The 15,690-nt window shown below is 41.5% G+C and overlaps 1 protein-coding gene across 1 annotated transcript; it reads right to left on the bottom strand.

Annotated features, from left to right (window-relative positions):
• Positions 1–7,226: 7,226 nt before the first annotated feature.
• LOC117730802 (acidic mammalian chitinase-like) lies at positions 7,227–10,355 on the bottom strand. The gene is made up of 11 exons (XM_034532794.1): positions 10,331–10,355; positions 10,159–10,188; positions 9,864–10,065; positions 9,702–9,758; positions 9,447–9,612; positions 8,480–8,604; positions 8,275–8,398; positions 8,008–8,190; positions 7,779–7,898; positions 7,558–7,696; positions 7,227–7,477 (listed from the first exon to the last, which is right to left on the bottom strand). Exons 1-11 carry the CDS (start codon positions 10,353–10,355, stop codon positions 7,227–7,229), a joined length of 1,422 nt encoding a protein of 473 aa, XP_034388685.1.
• Positions 10,356–15,690: the final 5,335 nt, after the last annotated feature.

Raw genomic sequence — 15,690 nt, forward strand, 5'->3', positions numbered from 1 at the left:
ATCACTAATAAGGTGACATGCATGGTCACTGATGGTGCTCCCAATATGGTTGCCTGTGTGAGAGAGCTGAAGCTTCGGCACCATATTTGCATTGCGCACACACTCAATCTGATCGTGAAGAAGGCACTTGACCAGCAGCCTGTGCTCTCTGGCATCCGGGCCAAAGCACGAAAGCTGGTTGGCTTCTTTAGAAGCAGCACCACTGCTAAGGTATGCTCTTTCCTTTTATTCCAATTTCTAATAACACTAATAGTTTGTCTGTGTTCCTACTGCAGTCATTTAATGGCCTACTCATTTGTATCTTTAAAGGAGAAGCTTACACAAGTGCAACTTCATCTGGGGATGGCTAACATGAAGAAGTGGAGACCAGATGGAACAGCACGTATTTGATGCTCCAACGTTTGATGGAGCAAAGGGAGCCAGTAGGAGCAGCGTTAGCTGGTTTACAACATGACGTCCCCTTCCTAACAGCAGAAGAATTCAACATTGTTGGGGCGTGCCTGTCTTTGCTGTCTCCCTTCTTTGATGCCACTGTCGGCAGAGGAAAATGTGTCTGCCTCCAAAGTTGTTCCCCTCGTGAAGATGCTGGAGCACACCCTCCAGGAGGAAATGACAAAGCCAGCACCTGCAGCCGCAATGGAAATGGGAAACCAGCTCATCAGGCAACTCCGGGAGAAGCTGTACACTTTGCAGTCAATGAGCATAATGTCTCTTGCTACCCTCCTGGACCCCCGATTTAAGGTAATAGGATTTTTTAGCCAAACAAAAGCAAACGAAGCAATCAAACGACTGACCTCCGAGTGTGCCGCCATAATACGGTCAACACAAAGCAGAGAGGAAATCCCCCAGGCTTCCACCTCTCATGATGTCACAGGAGGTAATCTATTATTTTACATTTTGAGATTCATTATTCCGATGAAAACACTTCGTAACATGATCTGTGGTTTCTTCTTAGGTAGCAAACTGTGGCATCGTTTGGACACCAGCGTCATGGAGGCACAAAAAACTCAAAATGTAACAGCAGATGCCACTGTGGAGGTCCAGCGCTTACCTATCTGAGCCCAATATAAGCAGGCTGGAAAACCCTCTGGTGTACTGGGAGAGGCAAACATTTCTTTATCGACATTTATATAGACTAGCTCTTGCGTTTTTGTGCACGCCAGCGTCTTCTGTACCCTGTGAAAGGGTGTTTTCAAAGGCCGGAGAGGTTGTGTCCAAAAAAAGGAATCGTTTAAAACCAAAAACTGTTGAGAAACTGTTATTTCTGAATAAAAATGAATAAAATGTCCCCTGTCCTGTACATCACTGTCCAAGTTCCACAAGCATATTCAGTCCTCTTTTCCTAGTTCCACAAGCACTTTCACAGTCCTGCCTGCTTAAGCCCATGCCATTTCCCTAAAGTGACATAATAACATTATTACACCACCTGCCTTACCATACGACACTACCATTTTGGGAAAATGTTCACACACATGATACATTCAAAACATATTTTATTATGCACATATGTGATCATTTATTTACAAAAATTATTTGGGCATACATTTTTGTAATTCAGTCATTCCCAACAGCCATAACAGACACAACAATTCAATGCATCACATTGTGGTTCAGATACAGCTGCCTGTGATTATACATTTGGCCACTAGATGGTGTCGTGTGCACATGAAGCTTCGAGTAATGAACCCTTTCTCGAACCAATTGGCTGAAGTGGTTCGATGCCTCATGAGGCTTCATCTCGCCATCACTAGAAAAAAGGTAATCCACTTGATGGTCGAACAGAAAATAATCTATACAACAAATCCAAGAAAACACTCCATACAAAAATCAGCAAAGACCCAAGGAGGGAAAGTCCACAGACATCATGGCACGAACTCGCAACGTCAGCACAGACGGTCCTGATCCTTATTCCCCGTAGACAACGAGCTGACGAGCTGCAGCTGTGGGACGAGCTGAGTGGCTTCAGGTGTGAGTTGGAGCGCACCTGGCTTGTCCCCGCCTCCAAGCCCGTAGCTCCCTGGCAGCGCGCTCTGAGGTACCGGGTGTCACTGTGTGAATGGGCTGAGGAGGGAGTCCGGCTGGCTGAGTCCTGACAGTGACAGCTCATTCAAATAACTTCTGACTATATGTGAACAGTTAAATAGTATTTTTTTTAAGCCTCAGGGCTCATACTTACAGTAGCTCTCAGATTACACCACTTGGTGTAGAGGTGCTCCACGGATAACATCTCCGTCTTGGTGACCAATTCATGGTCTGTGTGTGCGTGTGTTGCATGTGTGTGACTGTCCATGTTTGACTCTGAGCATAATAAGAGCTGATGAATTCTCATAGGCTGCTGATGAATGGCCGATGCAGGAGATATTGACAACCACGTTTTTACAGCACAGACACGTTAAACTCCAGGTGTCCTTCTGACAGCGATCATTGGCAGCTCTTCTGTTTTTTCCCTGTGACTTGAGATACTTTTTTATATTTTAATCTTTATGTCCTAACCATCAGACGGATTTGGAAATATGGCTCGGACATTTCCAAAGATCCTGCTCTTCTTACTTATCAGGTAGGACGACAGACAATTTGATAATCAAATACTATAGTCAGGGCCATAGTATTTGGACTGCGACAATTCAATTTTTTCCTATTTACACGACTGCAATGGATTATAGATAAAGCAACCAATATGTGGTTGAAGTGGAGACTTTCAGCTTTATTTCAATGGATATAACTAAAACACCAAATTAACTGACAGTCCCCCACATTTTTAGAGGTTCAATAGTTGGAATGCTTCAGCATTCCAACTATTGTTCTTGTAATCTTTCTTCAACTTATTAGTTGGAATGCTTCAGCAGTCCAACTATTGTTCTTGTAATCTTTCTTCAACTTATTATTAGTTGGAATGCTTCAGCATTCCAACTATTGTTCTTGTGATTCGTCTTCTTTTTCTTCTATTTCCTCCGTATGTATTTTGAACTGTATCTTCTTCTGTTGATAAAATCGTTAGCTATAACTTTATAATTTAGCTTTTTTTGATAGCTTTTATACTTATTTAACTGTTCCCGGTTTAGTTTGATGTGTTTTTCATCCCGTTTGAGAGTTCTCAATGAGTGTGTATGTGGCAGCTTAGAGCTGTGACGTCATCGCTAGACGGCTGAGAGGATTGAGAATCTTAACCAAAAAACATTTGTAAATTGTCACTACGGCCACACCGTTTACTCTTTGTACACCATTTATGGATCAAAACTTAGGGATTCTTGTGCCGGTCCTTACATGTGTCGATAGAATCCACGTTGTTTACCACATTTGTCAGGAGAACGCTTAACGAGGGAGCAAGTCCAGTCTCTGCCCCATAGAGCCCCATTATATCTTTCCCTCCAAAACGTCTTCTCACAGACGATGGCACCTGATTTGTAAATCGCGACTAGAGACACATCGTGTAACATACAGACCCACAAGCGACATTTATGGGTTCGCAAGAGTCTTGTGTCTCAGGAAATATAATTATGTTGGGGTGTTACTTTTGAAGTTCTATATGATATTAAGCTTTTTCCGAAAAAAATAAATGAATTGGCGGCTATGAAGATATTCTTCAAAGCAAAAACTCTGTCACTCATAACACAGGTGCAGCTAATCAGAGCAGTCTCACACTTATTCTGGTTTTAGCTACATTAAGAGGACACACACAAACACACACACAGAGCAGCTACAGGCTGTCTGTCTTTCTGTCTTCCCTTTCAAAATAAAAGCCCCAAGAGTCACACACACAGGTATTCTCATTCCTCTGTCTGTCTGTCTGTCTGTCTGTCTCTCTGTCTGTCTCTCTCTCTGTCTGTCTGTCTGTCTGTCTGTCTCTCTCTCTCTCTGTCTCTCTCTCTGTCTGTCTCTCTCTCTCTTTTCCCTCTCCCCTCTTTCTTTCTTTCTTAATTTCTCGCCCTCTCTGTCCTCCCTCTCTCCCTGTCTGTCTCTCTTTCCCTCCCTCTTTCTTTCTCTCTCTCCCACTCCCTCTCCCTATCTCTCTGTCCCTCTCTCTTTTCCCTCCCTCTATTTCCCTCCCTCTCTTTAACATTTCAGCTTCAAGCTTCAAATTTTACTCCCAAATGATTTGAAAAAAACTTGAGAAGCTATTGGGTTGTTTTCACAGTATGTTTTGGGTCATTATCTGTCTGTACTGAGAAGCGCCAGCCAATCAGTTTCGAGGTATTTGGGTGAATCTGAGTAGAGAGTATAGCTCCAAACACCTCAAAACTCATCCTGCTACTTCTATCAGCTGTGATATCATCAATTAACACTAGTGACCGAGTTCAAATGGCAACCATACAAGACCATGCCATAGCACTGACCCCACCATGTTAACCAGAAGATGTTGTTTGCTTTTGATCAGGAGACATTCCTTTCCTTCTCTATACTTTTCTCTTCCCATCATTCTGGTACAAGTTAATCTTAGTTTCATCTTCCAAAGAACCTTCATCTAAAACTGATGAGGCTTATTCAGATGTTTTCTGGCAAAGTCTAATCTGGCTTCCTGTTCTTCAGTGTTACCAGTGGCTTGCAACTTGTTGTAAACCCTCTGTATTCAGATTCATGAAAGCATCTCTTAATTGTAGACTCTGACAATGACACACGTACTACCTCCAGAGTATTCTTGACCACGGTATTCATGTTAGGAAGAGGTTTTTCTTCACCATGGAGATTATTCTGCTACATATACTTTATATGTCTTTCTGGTCTTTTGGTGTTGGTGAGCTTGCCAGTACATTCCTTATTATTACGAATATACCAAACTATTGATTTGGTCAATCGTCATGTAAAGTGTAAGACAGATCAGATCAGAGGTGTGACACTAGAGGGAGCCACAGATGGGATTGAGTACTTCATTGGTTCCCAATCCAATTTGACTAAACTGACAGAAGCACAGGTGGGGACCCAACTAGCCATATTTAACTGCAACACAAGACTTAGGACCTACAGCCACATGAAGTACAGTGGTGATATTCATTGTCAGCATGCTAATCACTCTGATTATTTTACTCGGCCTTGAACACCTCAGAGATCAATTATCTGGTGATGTGGTTTCTGTAGATGGCATTGCCCTGGCATCCAACACCACTGTCAAGAATCTCGGCGTTATCTTTGACCGGGACTTGTCCTTTAACTCCCACTTGAAGCAAATCTCAAGGATTGCATTTTTTCATCTACGTAACATTAAAAAAAATCAGGCACATCTTGTCTCAAAAAGATGCTGAAAAGCTGGTTCACGCGTTTGTTACTTCCAGACTAGATTACTGCAACTCCTTATTATCAGCTGCTCTAATAAGTCTCTTAAGTCCCTCCAGTTGATCCAGAATGCTGCAAATCGTGTACTCACAAAAACTAAGAAAAGAGATCACATGACTCCTGTATTAGCTGCTCTGCACTGGCTCCCTGTAAAATCAAGAATCACATTTAAAATTCTTCTCCTCACCTACAAAGCCTTGATTGGTGACGCACCATCATACCTTAAGGAGCTTGTAGTACCATATTGCCCCACTAGAGAGCTGCGCTCACTAAATGTGGGGCTACTTGTGGTTCCTAGAGTCCTAAAAAGTAGGATGGGAGCAAGAGCCTTCAGTTATCAAGCTCCTCTTTTATGGAACCAGCTTCCACTTTCAGTCCGGGAGGCAGACACAGTCACCTCATTCAAGAATAGACTTAAGACTTTCCTGTTTGATAGTGCTTATAGTTAGGGCTGAATCAGGTTTGCCCTGGTCGAGCCCCTTGATATGCTGTTATAGGCTTATAGGCTGCTGGGGGATGTTTTAGGATACACTGAGCACCTATCTCCTCTTCTCTCTCTCTTTATGGATGCATTTACATCTCTCCATTGCACCTTATTAACTCTGCTTCCTCCCCGGAGTCGTTGTGACTTCACATCTCATAGGGTCCATTGGACCTGGAGGTGTCTGATGCCTGGTGAGCCAGCCTCCCGCGTTGACCCTGCTGATGCGCCTCCTCTGTACCTCCTTCTGTTTCATGGATTGGAGTTCCATTCATACATTGTCATATTCATGTAATGTGTTTATGTAACTTTGTAAATGCTATTCATTCTGTACACATGACATCTATTGCTTCTGTCCATCCGGGGAGAGGGATCCTCCTCTGTTGCTCTCCTGAAGGTTTCTTCCCTTTTTTCCTTGTCAAAAGTTATTTTTGGGGAGTTTTTCCTGATTCGATGTGAAGTCCTGGGACAGGGATGTCGTATGTGTACAGATTGTAAAGCCCTCTGAGGCAAATTTGTAATTTGTGATATTGGGCTATACAAAATAAACTGAATTGAATTGGAGTAGTGGGAAGCATGGAGAATGTTTTCTTATGCACTATCCCTGTTGCCTTGTTTTGCTAAAGGGGATTTGATTGCTACATGAGCATCAACAAGAGACAGACAAAATAAAAATGCCAGCTCAATGTGGATGGGTCAAACTTTAACGCCAAACTGATGTGTGCTTTCACCATCACAACAAACTACAATCATAGTCAAATGACCACTGCAAACAGTTTATGGTCCTTCAACTCCTATTTTATTGACCTATGTGTATATTACGTACAATATTTGCAAGTATGTTGAAGTAGAGGGAGAACTTCATACTGGGTTTTTGAGTAATAAAAGTTGGCGCTATTTCCTGATTTCTTTCTTCTATTTTAATTTATCTTATTTCTACTGAAGGGTAATATAGTAAGTACAACATATTGAAAAGGTATTTATATTTACAATATAGCAAAGTTAGTGGTGTCTGCATGTGTTTTAAAGGTCATCTGTACTTATTTTATCCTCTGTTGTTGGCTTTGTCTTTCTGCTACTATGTTTTGGTTACTGCTCAACTGTTTTATCTACAATTACTGTTTGCCTTTACTTCTATACACAGTCAATTGTTTAAGTACTGCTGTGTACAATAAAGGAGTGAATAGATGAAATAAAAAAAATAGTTTGATGATCCAAGTTATTCTGCATTGAATAACTTCATTCTCCTTCAAAGGTTTTGAGGTTTTAGGACTTTACTGTTGAGAAACATACACAAGACACAAAACCATCAGAGATCTGAAGTTGTTTCTAATGTGATATTTATTTAGGTAGGAACAGTGGCATGTGTTACAGAGTTGTTCTTGAATGGGCCTTAGTTGGATGGTCTTATGTTACATGATAGTTGACCCAGGTCCTAAATTAAGAACAAACAGTGTAAAGTTCAACCATGGATTGTTTATGCCCAGTTGCAGCACTTGCAGCTATCATCGAACACTAGGCCGGCAGCACAATGCTGGGTGTAGGTACGTCCCTGGCTGCAATCATAGAAGTGGTTCTTGTTGGTTGGATCAGGATACATTCCGTCAGCCTTGCCAGCGCAGAAGCCAGATCCTGTGCTGCTGCCGCCACCGCCACCACCGCCAGGGTGGGGAACAGCGTGCTTGGTAGGTGTTACTGGAGGCAGGGGTTCAAGACGAGAAGTGCAGGCTGGGGAGAGAGATTAAATAATGGAATAGATGGAAACAGCATTAATATTTATTACCAGAGAATATGTGTGTTATGCGTACAAGCTCCAGTTCCCAGTCCGGCCTTGATGGTGTTGATGAGGGGGTATTTTCCCTGGCCACAGAAAGTGCCACTGAAGTCGTCCAGATCCAAACTCCACACCATGGCTCCACCAAATCCGCTCTGCTTCAACCACTGAATCTGTAGAGCGTGTACAGCATTATATAACATTACCACATAAATGTTTGTGACAGGAATTATAATAATGTATATAACTTCATACCTTAGCCTGGAAGCTCTTAATATTGTCATATCCGACCCAGGTTCCCTGATGGTAGGCATATGGCACCTGCTGTGGGGCGTCCCAAGCCTGAGTGGCTCCTTGCTTCAGGAAAGTGCAGATCTGATGGAGGGGGTGATTTAAAGTTAGAGATCTACACAATACATGTGTATAAGTTGTACTGTTTTATAATGTATGCATGCACAGACAGATTCAGAAAAAAAGGACAAACCTCATAGTAGGCCCAGAAGCCAGCCTGACGGGTGAAAGGTCCAGCAGCTCCGGGTCCACTAGCAGGAGCTCCCACAGCAGTGTCGGAGGAAGCCAGGCGGAAGGTGTGGCCGTAGGTGGGGAAGCCAACCAGCAGTTTCTCAGCTGGGGCGCCATTGCTCTTCCAGTAGTTCATAGCATAGTCCTACACATGAGAGAGTACAGCCCAGCATGAGCATGAGTTACATTGTTTAATTGTTATTAATTTACAGCAGGAGGCCTCACTCACCATGTTAAAGTAGATCATGGCGCCATGGTCAGCGGGGCCCTTGTGCAGAGGGCTGTTCTCTCCGACATTGTGCTCCCAAGAACCATGGAAGTCGTAGGTCATGACGTGGAAGTAGTCAAGCACACTGGTGAACAAGACATGATGAGGATTGAATGTTTAGTCATGGCTGTTTTCTACACAACAATGTGTCTGCTCATGTACTTACGCTCCAATCTGGGCAATCTGGTATCCAGTCTCGATGGTTCCCTTTCCAGCAGAGACTGCAGCAGTCAGCATCAGACGGGGGCGGTTGGTCTTCTTGCCCTCCGCCTCAAAGGCAGTCATTAACTCCTACAGATGGGCAAGGAGAGAGAAACAGTTACAGTTGCTGTACGATTGCATCTTTTCTAAAACTGAGAATAATTTGTAGATTTCACTTATATTTTAGTTGCATTTGATTATGTGGTGTATTCTCAGCTGCCTTAGGAGCTCGCTTCCAAGATACCATCTCCCTAAAAAGAATGCCCTTTGACCTGTAGGAGGCAGGGTCCAGAGGGTCTGGGTTAGAGGTTTGTGTCCAAATATTCTCCGCTTTCTGAGAAGATCGGCTTATAAGATACCGTTCCACATAGTTGCCCTTTGACCTGTTGGAGAGGGGTCTGTCCCTGTGCCCAAAGGGCACCTGTTAAGAGGCCTTTGTGTGACCTTGTCTGTTACTTCTTAATCTTGATATATGGTACACATTCCTGTGTCTGAAAAGTAAGTGTTTAGATTAGGGGTTCCGGAGTCACGTTAGGTATCTCAGGATCTGGGCACGACGAAGGGCCTATATAAACTTAGCTGCCGTGACTCTCAAGTCAGATCTTCCATTTGGCCGAGAAGCTTCTCCGAGCGATCTAGACGCTCGTCCTGACCTGTGATTCCTCTCTGTAATAAACTCTATTATAACAGAAAGAACAGTGTCTGCGGAGATTCCTTCATCCTCATTCTTCAACATCACGGCCGTTTGAAAGATACGACAATTACGACATTTCTTAGATAAAACTTAGGATGGGATAAAGGGATTTAGTGGCCAAACCCCTAACAAGGTAAAACACATATACCGTGTGTAACCACAGTAATACTGGCCTAAATACTACCACCTCCAACCTGACTTTGTCTCTAGACAGAATTTGATTAGCAATATGACCGACCTGGACCAAGACGGTGTAGCGCTCCTTATCCTGAGGTGGGGAGCCACGAGAGCCAGGGTACTCCCAGTCAATATCCAGACCATCAAACTCGTACTGACGCAGGAACTTGATCACGCTGTTGATGAAGATCTGGCGGTTGGCAGCAGAGGAAACCATAGCTGTGAACCTGGAGACGGGAAGACAGTCAGAGAGCTTCTAATTGTGTAACGAGTTCCTCTTGGTGGGAGTATTGATCCATGTGTCATTACAACTTACTTCTGAGTACCAAAGTTCCATCCTCCGATGGCCAATAGAGTCTTCAGGTTGCTATTCCTGCAAGCAGCAACAACATCCACCTTAACATGTCACGCTTGCATGCATGAATTATGTATTAATGTGGGTTTTCATGTGTGCTGGAGTCACACTATGTGTACTGACTGGTTCTTCAGGGCCTGAAACTGTCCGTAGAGTTTCTCATCGTCCCACTCATAGGTCTTGATCATGTTGCTACCCATTCCAGCAAAGGCATAGATGAGGTGGTCACAGAGACATGGGTCAACGTTGGTGGGGAAATACTTGCCTGCTCCGGGACGGTACTGTCCCCAGTTAGTGAAATAACAGGTGAGGATGTAGGATGATCCTGCAACATATGGAACAATTGTTCTTACATTATGTCACCAACTTAGGTCTACACATATCACACCAACACTGAATACATGAAGGATAGAATTACCTAGCTGCACATGCAGCAGGAGAGCCAGTCCTGCAGAGAGAGAGAGACAGGTTTAGAGAAGGTAAGGAGGCAGGTTCAGTATTAATAAGAAACAATCTGCATTATGCATGAAATGAAATTAAATTAAAATGCAAAGTTTAAAAGGTTTCCATGAGCAAGAAGCTTAGCTTACCAATGCAGATGAGTAGCTTGCCCATATTGCTTCTGTACAACAAACTAAGGACCAGCGGACTCTTTTATACTCCTGGGTTCCTCTACATATCTCCATTATCATTTGTTTAATGTGGTTTGCCTATTCACCAAAACTGAAAAGTCAAACTCATTCATTTGTTTGGCCAAGACCACAGTGGAAAGCACTGATAACCTCCAAGTGCCTTTTGATAATGAATTGATGCAATTAAATTAGACGGGTTCAAGGTTATTGTTGATAGCCAAAAAGTACAAGACACTCCAACAGCAGTTTGACTTAAGTTTTTGAAGTTTACATGGAAAGTGGAAAATAGCTGTCCTATATGTATTGAGTACATACAGTAATCATGATGCCCGCCCTCCATCTTGCACTGGTTCACCTTTCTCTGGAAACCAGTCTCTTGCTCTAAATCCTTTGTTTTTGCAAACTGTCGTTATTTTTATATTTTCTAATAATGTGACAACTCATTGCAATAACTTCTGACTATATGTGAACAGGTAAAAAGTATTTTATAAAGCCTCAGGGCTCATACTCACAGTAGCTCTCAGATTACACCACTTGGTGTAGAGGTGCTCCACGGATAACATCTCCGTCTTGGTGACCAATTCATGGTCTGTGTGTGTGTGTGTGTTGCATGTGTGTGACTGTCCTTGTTTGACTCTGAGCATAATAAGAGCTGATGAATTCTCATGAACTGCTGATGAATGGCCGATGCAGGAGATATTGACAACCATGTTTTTACAGACTAGACAGGTTCACCTCCAGGTGTCTCCTGACAGCGATCATTGGCAGCTCTTCAGTTTGTTCCCTGTGACACTCTTATTTTTTTTAAATTTTAATCATGTCGTAACCTTTCTGATACAAGTTCATCTTAGTTTCATTTTCCAAAGAACCTTCATCTAAAACTGATGAGGCTTATTGAGATGTTTTCTGGCAAAGTCTAATCTGGGCTTCCTGTTCTTCAGTGTTACCAGTGGTTTGCACCTTGTTGTAAACCCTGTGTATTCAGATTCATGAAGGCATCTCTTGATTGTAGGCTTTGACAATGACACTCCTACTACCTCCAGAGTATTCTTAACCACAGTATTCATGTTAGGAAGAGGTTTTTCTTCACCAGGGAAATAATTCTGCTATATCTACTTCATATGTCTTTTTTTGGTCTTTTGGTGTTTGCCAGTACATTCCTTTACATAACTTTTGATTTGGTCAATCGTCATGTAAAGTGTAAGACAGATCAGATCAGAGGTGTGACACTAGAGGGAGCCACAGATGGGATTGAGTACTTCATTGGTTCCCAATCCAATTTGACTAAACTGACAGAAGCACAGGTGGGGACCCAACTAGCCATATTTAACTGCAACACAAGACTTAGGACCCACAGCCACATGAAGCGGTGATTTTCATTGTCAGCAGACTTTCATGATATGCTGGTGTGTTTTAGGTCTGGCGGGATGCAGCAACCCAGATCTTTTATTCCCTGGATATTGCAACAGATGGAATTGTGACTCTTGCTACCTATAACATCTACAACATGATCCTGGACTTAATTGTTGTAACCCTCTTTAACCATGGTAGATAACTGAGATTTAATTTGAAGCACAAATCAAGCTTATCTATTTTATTTTGATCAAACACTACTGATAAAAAATCTTTAAACTAAGTAAAGACAAAATCAGGTATAAGTCATTTAGTAAATATTAAAGCCACTATACATTTTTTTATTATTCCAACTAAGACACTCCTTAGTGGCATCAAAAAAAGACAGTAGTTCCATTTTCTGTAGATATAATCTGCTGGGAAATGGTTTGAGTGGCACCATTTGATAAATTCTGTGAAATTATTACCTCTAAATTCAGTAGTCTGTATGACTATGTTTTATTTCCTCCTAGTAACCAGTGTGTTTGCAAAGTCACAAACCGGCTCAAAGGCAGCAACAAACAGGGAGACAAACGGCCTGCTAACAAAAAGCAATTTATTTTTAACACCACAAGTCAAACTAATGGAAGTGGAGGCTTCAGTTATCAGTAGTGCTGTGCATGTATGGGTGTGTGGCAGTGCACCAAGATACAAAGCAAAAGATAAGGCAGCAATGGTGTGAATACCAGCGACACACCGAATGTCCTCCCGACTCAAGAGCTAGCCAAATGCAGAGGGCCTTTTTATGGCCTGGCCACTCTGGCTCAGGTGTGGCTCATCACGACTGTCGACACGCCAATCAGCACCTATAACAGAGAACTGAAGCAGTGACACCCAGGCCATGGGAGGTGGGTTGTCAGCTAATGCAATGGGACAGGCAGTATATTCAAACTCATTCCCCTAGTCTTCAGGTGCTAATTATGGTAGGTATTTATGCACTTAAGCCCGAAGGCTCGGCAAAGCCACCATATACTGGCAACCCACCTGCAGCCTTGGATGTGCCCCCGAGACAATTGCTCCAACCATTTTTAGCACCACGCTACCAAAAAAAAAAAAAAAAAAGGAACTCCAAGGGAATCCTCTCTTCAGCCTAACAGGAACAGAAAATCAGCAGTTAACTTACATACAAGGCACGTTATCTCCACACAGCTTTCTGTGTGGAGTTAACAGTATTTAAGTTAACAGTCAACTTACAACTCAAATGTCTCCCATACAACCGGATTGCAAAACCCAGTACAAGGCGCACAGCCGACCACGCTACAACCTTAACTGCTCCAGCTGACCTCTAACGTCCCACTGGATCAACAAAGAATGGACAAGCCCCGATGTGTCACGACCCGGCTCAAAGGCAGCAACAAACAGAAACAAACGAGCAGCCTGCTAACAAAAAGCAATTTATTTTTAACAACACAAGTCAAACCAATGAAAGTGGAGGTATCACTTATCAGTAGTACAGTGCATGTATGGGTGTGTGGCAGAGCACCAAGATTCAAAGCAAACAATAAGGCAGCAATGGTGTCAATATCAGCAACACACCGGATGTCCTCCCCCAGTGAGAGCGAGCCAAATGCAGAGGGACTTTTTATGGCCAGGCCACTCTGGCTCAGGTGTGGCTCATCCCGGCTGATGACACGCCAATCAGCACCTGTAACAGAGAACTGAAGCAGTAACACCTAGGGCATGTGAGGTGGGTCATCACAGCAGTCTTTGCCATCTTTTCAATTGTGGGTCCTATCGCACATCTATTGGAGCAGTGGTAAAGGAAGGTACGTGTAATATAATTCCCCTTACTTTTTAAAAAACAAAATGTCATAAAGCTGCTACAGTATTTTATTTCTGACATTATGTTTCTCCATCTTTGCACAGGATCTGGCCTGGCATTCATTGCGTATCCAGAGGCTTTGGCTAAGCTTCCCATTTTCCCTCTCTGTTCTATCCTGTTCTTATTAATGTTTTTCATTTTTGGCCTGTACTCTCAGTTTACACTCTTAGGTGAGATTGTCATTTAGCTCCTGTGTCATGCCTCACTAATTGGCATACATTTACAACCACTCAACCTATTCAAAAGCACCCTTTTTAACATACTTTGTCTGTGTAAGAGCAGAAAAATCCCTGTTTACCATTCTATTATCCAAACCTCTCATCCTATTTATATATATTGGGTGACTCAAATTGACTACTGGGTTGGCAGCTGGGTGATGCTAATGTTGGCTCCCATGGAGATCATTTGATTCTGCTGCATATATGGTAAATATAAATGACCGATGACAATATGTAAAAGTAAACGTTGGGTAAATTAAACTGCACATATTGTTTCAACAGTTGCAAGCTAATTTCCATATTAATTAACTTACAAGTCACTGACCCACTGAAGTGAGGTTTTTGTATTAACCGGCAGTGGAGAGTTTCTTATGCACTATCCTTGTTGCCTTGTTGCTAAAGGGGATTTGATTGCTACATGATGAGCATCAACAAGAGACAGACAAAATAAAAATGCCAGCTCAATGTGGATGGGTCAAACTTTAACGCCAAACTGATGTGTGCTTTCACCATCACAACAAACTACAATCATAGTCAAATGACCACTGCAAACAGTTTATGGTCCTTCAACTCCTATTTTATGGAGCTAAGAGTATATTATGTACAATATTTGCAAGTATGTTGAAGTACTTATCTCCATTATCTGTAACATTTGTTTGATATGCTTTGCCTATTCACCAAAACTGAAAAGTCAAACTCATTTGTTTCGCCAAGACCACAGTGGAAAGCACTCATAACCTTCAAGTGCCTTTTGTTAATGATTTGATGCAATTAAATTAGACATGTTCAAGGTTATTGTTGTAAGCAAGCTAAAAAGTGCAGGACACTTTAAGTTCAAAGGTTTTTAAAGTTTACATTTTGCTTCATATTTCAATCAAGCCTTTAGGTATTGTGAATACATTAATGGTTTAATATATGTCTAGCATTTATAAGTAACCAAAATAGTTCTTCGACAACATGATTATAGTTGCACCATTTACCGTTTACATAAATTGTTTGATAGTAATGTTTACTCAGTTATCCGTCAGTGCTCTGCTACATGCCTTATCACCTTTATACACGTTTTAATAACAGTTAGTTCATCACCTGAAATTAACTGTGCTGTTTTTCATACTGAAATAGAAAGAGGCTTTTTGTCCTTTCCCATCCTTCAATGTGGATCAGCAGTTTGGTGATTGCAATGCATTCATTAAAGGGGACACATTTGCTCCCAACATTTAAAACCCACATTTTAATGGACAAGACTTAGAAGATTATCTGTATGTTGAAGCACTTAGTAATTTGGATGAGAGCAGTCACATTTATAAAAGTGTATTTAAAATGTGAAACATAAAAACATGTTATATATAAAAAGTTATTAACAAAGAAAATCGTTGTAATATTTTAATAATGATACTGTAGGGCCTGACACAAATGGGCTCATGGGGTATCCTGACAATCACAATTTCCAAAACTGATGAATTAATGATATAAAAGGTTATTATTTAGTTGTCTGATATTTTAAGTCCCACTCATATAGATACAGAAGTATACAGTTTATATTTATTTATTATTTATATAGAAAATGTGTTCCTCTATGTTTCCTAATTCCAATCTTTACTGGGAACTGTGCAATACTTTGTTTAGTGAGATTAAAAACAGATACTGATTTTTTAAATATGAATGATGCACAAATATTGAGATTGATTTCTGTTCACATATGAAACATTTAGATTTGCTAGTTAAAAGCTCTTCAGTAAGTATGTAGTAGTTATTTTAAGTGTACAGATAATTTGTTTCAAATGTGTTATTTGATTTGTAGTACTTTATGTGATATTAGATTTTTGTTCTCCTAACTTTTTTGTACGTGTATTAAAATTAATATTATAACAAATATATTACAAATA

Source organism: Cyclopterus lumpus, chromosome 5, assembly GCF_009769545.1.
Source record: "Cyclopterus lumpus isolate fCycLum1 chromosome 5, fCycLum1.pri, whole genome shotgun sequence".
NCBI classification, from domain to species: Eukaryota; Metazoa; Chordata; class Actinopteri; order Perciformes; family Cyclopteridae; genus Cyclopterus; species Cyclopterus lumpus.